At 43.5% G+C, this 9,560-nt stretch overlaps 1 protein-coding gene across 1 annotated transcript; it reads right to left on the bottom strand.

Moving 5' to 3' along the window:
• Nucleotides 1-4,798: 4,798 nt before the first annotated feature.
• LOC140292960 (high affinity choline transporter 1-like) lies at nt 4,799-8,545 on the bottom strand. The gene is made up of 8 exons (XM_072379501.1): nt 8,339-8,545; nt 8,017-8,130; nt 7,502-7,657; nt 7,245-7,393; nt 6,151-6,294; nt 5,828-5,981; nt 5,509-5,723; nt 4,799-5,394 (listed from the first exon to the last, which is right to left on the bottom strand). Exons 1-8 carry the CDS (start codon nt 8,520-8,522, stop codon nt 4,864-4,866), a joined length of 1,647 nt encoding a protein of 548 aa, XP_072235602.1. The 5' UTR covers nt 8,523-8,545; the 3' UTR covers nt 4,799-4,863.
• Nucleotides 8,546-9,560: the final 1,015 nt, after the last annotated feature.

Consider the following 9,560-nt stretch of genomic DNA (forward strand, 5'->3'; position numbering starts at 1 on the left):
TTAAGATTTATCAATTTGAAAATATTTTAGTTTCTTTTTTTCTTTTTTCCAGTGTTAAAAAGTCCCGAAAGTACCAAAAAATCTCCTGGACCGTCAATGAAACGAAGCCAAACTGATATCTTTGGGGATAAAAAGACAAAAGAAAGAATGCTGACTTGGTCACCATCATCAAATTTTTTTTTTTTTTTCTCAGTCGGCATCACATTAAAAAAAAAAAAACAAGTTGGGCAATATAACTCATTACACCCTTTAATGTCCCATGACCTAACTCACTAGAGAAAAGAACACAGTGTGCTCCAATGCTGCGTCCTGTTAAGACTTGAATTTGTGTAAGCCGCCGGTGTTGTCTCTATTATGCAGGTTGTTTTAGATTTTGCCAATAGATTCTATTGCATCATCGTAAATAGTTTCCATTTTCTAAAATAATGTGGGTACTCTGGTTTAGGGGATGCCCTGTGGATTGTGTTTTGCACATATTTGACATGTTAGACGAAAGTCTTTTGAGTAATTAGCGAAGACCTTGTTTATTATTGCTACCGTCCCTCCTGTCGAGACATGACATAGTCTATGGCTCAATACTGTGGCATATCTAAATGAGTTCTTTCGCAAAGTTGGTTTTCCTTCAGGTCATTCACACAAGTCTAACCGTGTGCGTTGTAAGTGCCACCTTTATTCCATGGAGCTGCTGTTTGCATATCACCTAACGCTTAACCCTCTTAGCGCCATGGTCAACTTAAGTCGACAAGATGGCGTCCTGAATAAAACGGCCCATTGTGGCAAAAATAACGTCATATTTTGTTCCTACTCTCCACCTCTGGTTGGCAGACATGTCACACTTCACCTCTGACGCAAAAAACGTCATCCCTCGATATAAAATTTTCGCGCTACAGCAAGTTCAATCAGTACGAGTTCTTCACCGAGCGAGTACACCATTGAGCTACAGCAGCAGGGCGATATAGTCAACATTAGCAAGTATTTCTTTCAAATAATTGTACAATGTCCACTAAAAAGTTTGCCTGCAAAGAAGCGCTGGGTCTTCTGTTCGTTAATCCTGATTCTGAAGGGGAAAATCTACCATCGGAAGATGATGGTCCGCTGTCCGCTAGTCCCGGCACTAGTGGCGACATGTTCCCGCCCCGCGTCCCTGCCTCACCAGCAGTCGGACAAAGTGTTTCCCTACACCAAATACCAACTTCAGATCCTTTGCCCAGCAATGTTGGTGGTGAGGAAAATGTTTCACGGGTCGAAGTTTGCATCAAGGAATTAGCAGGCGTAGTAGTACTGGAGGGAACGAGGCTGGGAGTAATGTGCGTGTTCTGTCTTTTTATGGAGCTCGCCAAGTGAACGCTGTGCTTTCTGACACGGTGCCTTCACAAAGTGTCCGCGATCGCGCAGCCAGTAGCTTGACAAATCTCGATGGACATGTCAGACATGGTCGAAGTGTCAGTGGGAGAGCTGGGGGAAAACGTAGCGGCGCAGTTTATGCGCGTAGCCATGCGACGTCTGTTCACTCAACCGGAGCACATGTTAGCACACTTGGTGGAGACATGACAGGAGTGCAAGGTGGCACAATTGGTGCATTTAGAGGCAGACGCGCTGTCATACAGCGCAGAGCCAAGTCAGCCAACATGCGTCTCACTAAGCCAGGTGCTGGAAATGCAGGCTTTGAGTATTTGACTGATGAGGTGGGGTACCAAAATTAGAAATAATTTAGAGTTGGTTTACTTTGTGCTATATTCAATATTCTATATTCAATGTGCTATACAATGCAAAATGTTCAGGGAAATAGCAGAGATTAAGAGGCGCATATTTGGGGAAAAAGGCTGCATTTCACCACTGAAACATGAAAATTTCATAAAAATTTGATAATCCAAGATGGCCGCCACCCCATGACGTCATAATATGCAAATTAGGTGTGTGAATTTGCTTCCTACGTAAACTTTGGGTCATCCTTAACATTTCTCTAATTTACAGAAAGTTTCTATCTCGTATCAGTTTAAGATATAGCCTTTTGAAATGTATTTGTCAAAATCAAGGATTTTAGAAAAAAACCTCTGGCGCCCAAAGGGTTAATGGCCTGTTTCTGTGAGAGTCTCTTCCGTGGACAGCAGGTGTTCTGCTGGTAACTAAGCATCTTTTTTTGCTTATTCGTCTGCTTTTCTATTTCCTTTTGAGACAGAAATGTGTGTTTTTAGTATGTGGAGCACACTTACAGATTGCTACTTTAACCGGCAGTTGAATAGCATCTAATAATGCTAAAATCAAGTCTGTGTCTCTGCTCTCTTTCATCACATACACTTGTTTCTTGTTTCTTCATCACCCTCCGCCATAAAGTTTTGTCCCTTCTGACTTTTCTTTTTCTTAAAATGCTGCTCTGCATGTCTAGTCTATTTAAATTAGCCAACCTGGCAGTACAGTGATTGACCATGTGCTTGGTCACAAAGCTGCTTATCTGTGGCAAACAGCCCTTCAGAAAGTCATTCTTTAATTGCTTCCACTAATTCTGTGCAATCGTCTGCACTGAGATTTCCTTTCAAAACCAAACTTCTCTTCCCATCTGTATTTTATATCATCTTTGTCCCGTTGAAACATGTATTTAACATCCCCACTAAAATCCCTTTTGCTTTAAAACAAGTATTCACCATTTTCCATCTCTTCAGTAGCCAACCGGTTTGTGTGTAGTACACCCGAACAACTGGTCCGATCAGTGATACGCTGCCGTTAGGTTTCCACAGCCAGAGGGTAAGGCTGTCCTGTCTGTTGTTTCACTGAGACACTAATTAATAACTACCACCCAACACAGTTTATACTATGGAAGCGAATCTTGACCATAATTCAAATTAAAATGCATTTGCAGAAATGCTTTTTCATTTTAAGAATGTGGCTGCATTATTGGACTCATAAATAAAATTGGTAATCAATCATTCCATTTGAATTTGCATTTTCTTCTTCAAGACCGCCTATTATTGCTTTTTCGTTTTCATGGTCTGCCCGCAAAGTCCTGCCCATGATTCAAAAACGAAAAAGCAATCTGAGCGGCGCAGCAGAGTGACGTCGGCTCTTCTTCAGCTCCCTGCTGACCAAACTACCCATCTTGTTCGGTAGGGGGCGGTGTGCACATCTGCATAGCATTACATTGCAAATGTGCCGGGAAATTGATTGAATTGCCGGGTCTTTAGAGGACGCACCACAGATCATGGCGCTCCCTCAAATTGTGCAAACACTGTTAGAATTAGCTGAGCAGGTAGAATCTAATAATATATCTGAGTCTGATGCCCGTGGCCGAGTAGAACAAGTCAGAGAGCTTGGCTTTACACATTAATGAGGTTGCCATAGTAAACCTGTTTAGTCCTGGAACGGCTGGATGCTGTGGAGCCTCAAATGGGACAAGGATGACCAACCATCAACATCCGTTCGAGTCCATTGAAAGTTATTTATTAAATAGTTTAAAAATAAAGGAAATAGCTGAGCTGTTCGGCGTAGGCCACCAGACAATCAGTCGGATTGATGTAGTAGACTCCTTATTACTATTATTTGTAAAGGGACCGTGTTCACAACTAAACTTGTTGCCATTTGATGCTTTGTGCCAAAGTTATAACCTGACTGTCACTAAAAATAACTTTTATAACGTAGATCAGCGGCACTCCCTTCTATGTCCCAAACGGGTTGATGCACCCTCAATCCCCCAGACATTAAGAAACAGGGTGGGCGGTTACGGCCGCTGTTCATTCATGGAACGGGGGGTTTACGTCCACTGCTAGATTGCTTTTTCGTTTTTGAATCATGGGCAGGACTTTGCGGGCAGACCATGAAAACGAAAAAGCAATAATAGGCGGTCTTGAAGAAGAAAATGCAAATGCAAATGGAATAATTGATTACTAATTTTATTTATGAGTCCAATAATGAAGCGACATTCTTAAAATGAAAAAGCATTTCTGCAAATGCATTTTAATTTTCAAATTTGACATTTCAAGTTGAATTTTGGTATCTATTTGCTGGGGCATATTTTGAAAATTAAATCTCTTGTATTTAACAAGAGATTTAACTGCACTGGCTTAACAGCTCTTAGTTAAGTACAGTTTTGTTACCTTCACCGGTTTTACAGCTCTTAGTTAAATAATGCACCTTTTTTTCGTAAAAATAGTAACTCAAAGTTTATTTCCAGCGTCTGGCCATTAATTCATAAGTACGATCTCTTCACCTTTCCCCTTTCCAGTGGAATCTGAACTCTGAATAATAGTCCTAGACTCCCCCCGTTCACGGTTTTAGCTCCAACCCCGGACGTCGAGATGCGGCTCGACGGACCGACTTGTTAAGAAAAGTCGCTGGAGTTGGTGAACATAAAGGTTTAATCTTGCAGCAAGTCTGTGCAACGTATCACAAAGCTGACACAGGGTTGTCTGAGTTCTAAAATTATACTTCCGCTATTTATGCTTTCTATTACAAAATCATTAGCCACGCATGGTTATAAGACATTCCTGTAGTTCCCTCCTATCACCATCTTTGTTAGATGTGCACAGTGTAGTTAAATCATAATGTCATATAAGACTTCTTTGTTCAGTAAATCAAGGTTCATACAGAAGATAGAACTAGCAAAGATAGGAGGCCTTTCTCAGCATCTAAGGTTAAACTAATTAGATCGGAAGAGGCCTCACCCATTAATCTTCCAACACCATAGAAGATTCTTGCACACGGTACTTCTTTTCTTATAGTATAACCTTATATTTTTCGAACACTCACATTTTTACACCTCAGGACAACATTAAAGAAGACTAGACATCCTTTACGCTCACTCATTTTGTTTTACACAGTAAAATGTTACAATAGAAGTAACGCAAAAAATGCTAAAGCAAAGAAAACGACTTAGCATTTCGTGTCCAACATCGGTTCGGAGGCAAGTTTATCAATTTCGACATCGGCCTCTCTGTTGCCATCTAGTGGTGCTGAAGCCTCTTGAGCTTTCACCCCGAAGACGTCCCACCTCTCAGGGAGGAGCCCCTTGTTAAACAAGTGGGAAGCTACGAATGAGAATATCACAATGGACCCCAGAGAAGACAGCATGCAGGTGGTCTTGAAAGGCCAGTGCTGAACGTAAATGCCATCCTCTAAAGAGTAACCGGGAAACTGCAGGATGGCCGGAAGACTGAACACCGGCTCCCCACACAGCACCCTCATCACAAAAGCAATAATATAGCCCGCCGTCGCCCCGTAGCCGTTTGAAACCCTGATGAAGAGCACGCAGATCAGCTGTGGGAGCATTATGGTGTAGGTCAGGTCCGAGCTGAGGATCCAGAAAGCCAAGACTCTGCTGTCCAGGTAGGTGAGGGACGTTCCAACAACCCCTACAACCAGTATGCAGATGCGAATCACCCACTGCAGCTCTCTGTCAGATGCCTAAAGATAAAAAAAAAAAAAAAAGTCTGAAAATTACATTGGCCTTTTTTTTTTTCTCTTTAATCTACGTAAGTGCTCTCCATAAGCCTGCATCCTATCCATATTCTGTTGTACCTGTTGCCTCAGGATCTTGTAGATGTTGGTGGTGAAGATGGAGGTGGCCGCCAGCAGGCACGAGTCAGTCGATGACATGGCCGCACCTGCTATAGCTCCCATGCCCACAACAAAAACGGCCGTTGGTGTGAGGTGCAGCAGGACAATGGGCAACACCATAGCTGCCTCTCCGCGCTCGAACGGGGAAGGCGACCCATACGAGGTCAGATTCCAATCTGGAACAAAAGCAGAAACTGTGGGCCAAGTTATCAAACAAGAAAGCTCTTTCGTCATTCGCCCAAAACATCTCCCATCCCTCAGCCAAGCATGTCAAGAATACCCGTCGAGGCGGCGACGGCACCAATCAGCACAGGAGGGATCCCTAGAACAATGACGACACCCGCTGCTATGAAACACATCATTCTGGCTGTGAAGGTGGAGGTGGAGGAAAGGGTCCTTTGATGGAAGTCCTGAAACGCCAAATTTCCAACACTCTGGGAAAACAGATAAAGGTTTATTCAAAAACAAAAAATTTCCATCGCAGTACCAGTCGCACTGGCTTAGATAGGACAAATCGGTCTACATTTCAATGTGCAGGTTGCGCTTTCGGAGCAGAAGCCAGTTTAAAAACCTCTTCTTTTTTTTTTTCCTGTGACATCTTACCATTGCAAGGAAATTATCGATCCATCTCCACACATCGTCGGGTTCGAGGCGGCCGAGCCAGGGCTCCTGGTGCGTGTGGTTGAATGCCGTGTGACTGAAGTCTGTATAAACATCGCTTGCCAGAACGAAGGGAGCACACAGCCACTACAAAACAGAGAAAGGGCATACAGCAAAGCCTTCAAGAAGAGCATGAAAGGGGGAGTTTTTTTTTTTTTAAACCTGGACCATATCTCTGGCATAAAATACGTTCATCTATTCACCGATAACAGTTTGGTGAAAGTCGGCCTCCTTCGGACACAATTTAGATTTCTCAAGATTGGCGTATATCCATATAACATGAGTGAACAGGGCATAGACAATACACCCTCTAAATAAGGCATTATCTGTCTTTATTTCACCAATACTTTAAGATGAATGAATGAACGGGTACTACTGCACTGTCAGTTCAGAGCTGCCCTGTTGTTGTTATAGGGGCCTTTCTACACACGTCTAATGGGATGACGTCATCGCCGCTGTAGCGCAGCTCAATCACTCCATACTCAAAGTCGTTGTTGGGAAAATCTGATAAACATTCTGCCATGTTGCACAAAACTAGCAGTATCAAACTCTGTTTGAAGTTAGCCGAAGTCACAGAGTAAATAAGCGGTGCTGCGGCAACACATGTCGATGATGTCATCTTACTAGACAAGTGTGTAGAAAGCCCCTGATAAGTCCCTGATAGCCCCCAATAACAACACAGGCAGCTCTGAACTAACAGTGCAATAGTACACGTTCGTTCATTCATTCGTCTTAAAGTATTGGTGAAATAAAGACAGATAATGCCTTATTTAGAGGCTGTATGGTCAATGCCCCATTCACTCCCATTATATGGATCTCGAGAAATCTAAATAGCATCCGAAGGAGGCCGACTTTCACCAAACTGTAATCGGTGAATAGATGAACATATTTTATGCCAGAGATAAGGTCCAGGTTTAAAAAAACCCTAACCTCCCCTTTAATTTGCACGCACACTGTGACATTGGTGGTGACTGTTACAGCTGCCTCTGCTGTGTAAGGAAAGCTGGCTTGTTTGTGTTTGGCTGTATTAGACTCACCAAGCTGCAAAATACCAGAGACAACTGGATGACGTCTGTAAAAGCAACCGAATAGAGGCCTCCGAGAACCGTGTAGATGATGGCCACAGCCGCAGAAATCCAGATGCAAAGGCTCAACGGCAGGTCGGAAAAGACGGAAATGGTGACACCTTGATTGACACATACGCACTCATCGTTAACGCCCTCCCCTTTACAGGTAGTTTGTCTTCATTAACATTCATGTGACGCGTCAGGAGAGGTGATGCGTGTTGCCTTACCCAAAGAAATCAGTGTGACGGGGACCCACAGAACTTCGCTGACAAACGCAGGGATGGCAAGGAGCCCGGTCAGTGTTTTCCCATACTTCCTCTGAAACGGATCCATCATGGTGATGTACTTTTTGTCTCGCATCGGCTTCGCAAAGAAAAGACCACCTTTAAAAGACAGGGCAGCGATCAACGGAAAATTCCCACTTTTTGGTGCTTTCATGACTTCACTATTGCTTTTATCCAAATGGGACAATGCCACCGGGCTCTTATCAACTCCCAAAATTTCAGCCCAGCAGTTATCCTTGAACGAGGGCCAGGCTGCTTGAAGTAACAATTTGAACCTTTCACTTTGAGAATTGCCCAATGGATGATGCTGTAAAAAGTTGAAAATTTGATTATTTTTCTTTTATCAGCAATCATTTCAACCATAAAAGACGAAAAAAAAAGGAATCATTTATCTTGGAAAAGTTTGTTCCACTCAGGCCACTTTGATGCTCTTTTGGGTGAGTATCAGCTTGTCTTACCGATGATGAATGACACCGACATCTGGAGAGGAATGAGAGCCCAGACTAGTCCCTTTGTGGGGTCGTACACAGTCTCCGCAACTCCGATGATGAAGGCACCCCCGACCCATGTGGCTGGAACAAGAGTTGTGCGCATAAATGCATTTAAGCGCCCAGAAGAGCAGCGTGTTCAGACACAAACAACAAAGCAGAACCGCCCCTCATTATTCTTCTGCCATTTGAAATGTGAGTTTGGGGTAAACCTCGTCGTGAAAGTGATCCAAGACCGCACAACACACTTAAACACTCGCCTGTTGCATTTGGAATGTTGACCCGGCCTCACCTGTCATCGTGAAGACTCCCACAGCCAAAGTGACGCTCCGGTGAGCCAGGAAAGACGCTTCCATCTGTCCACCGAGCGCGTTTTTCTCCATCCTCTTGGACTTCACAGATGCCCATATGCCGATTCCCATCACAATTAGGTAGAATACGACCATCATTATCAGGCCTGATGTGTGGAGAGCCATGGTGACGCGGAGAGGTGACTGAGGGTTGGCTTCTTCTTCTTCTTCTTCTTATCCGCCTGCGCTAATGCCTCTGGATGCGCGCAACACAGAAGCATCTGATCCTGCTGTTTTGTCTGAGTCCAAATCAACAGCTCCCCTGCAGCTCATCCGCAAGAGGGAGGCCCTGCGCGAGACGTGGGCCGACACGGATGTTTGTTTTGTTTTTTTTATTATTCTTTTAATGAGCCAAGATGAAAGTGGAAATGGATTTTTTTTTTTAAGGAGAAGAAAAATAAGTATTTGCTGTCAGCTTTGAAAAGAAAATAGATTCAAAAAGTCCCTCTAGAGGTCATGTCAAATATATTTCCCACTTTTTTCCCCCCTGATTTTGGTGATATGGCGGAGTAATAAAAATTAAAAAAGGAGGAAAGAGATTGATCTATATGTTGGTGGAAAATGATTCCAGGCTAAAGCGGGCGCATATTTAGCCGAGACTTGGAGCAAGAGGGAATCATTGTATGCAATCGAACCAAGGCCACAGCTCCTGGTTGGTGATTTAACATCTCACCTGCATTCAAAAGCAAGTATAAAGAGTGGGACCAAAGCAGCAGAACGCGCAGCCAAACGGAAGACACTCTCTTGTGCTATTATGTCCTTGACTACTGGTGTGACTTTGTGGCACATCTTGCAACAGTCTTTGGCATGTCAGCAAACTCCGTTGTTTTCTCTGGATCCCGGCCGTGCAACAAAGTTTCTATTTCAGATAGAATTTGCCTGAAAGAGCACGTGAACCCGTCGGGATGACTCCGTGTCGGCCACATTGATTCATTTTGTCGTCTATCTGCTACGCGATGCCTCCACATAAGCGAGAAATTCCAAATATTTAGAGTCCAAAAGAGGAGGTGGTTATCAAGATAGAACTATATTTACAGGGAGTAGGTCAGATTCCGAGTTATCAGCTTTAATTAGGAACATTTGTCATGCAATGCAATTTTGGATGTGGAAACATGTGAAAGAACACCCTGTTTCAGAACATTTAGAGGGGTAAAAAACAAAAAG

Source organism: Leuresthes tenuis, unplaced genomic scaffold (genome assembly GCF_036924035.1).
Source record: "Leuresthes tenuis unplaced genomic scaffold, fLeuTen1.0.hap1 SCAF_1, whole genome shotgun sequence".
In the NCBI taxonomy this organism is placed as follows: domain Eukaryota; kingdom Metazoa; phylum Chordata; class Actinopteri; order Atheriniformes; family Atherinopsidae; genus Leuresthes; species Leuresthes tenuis.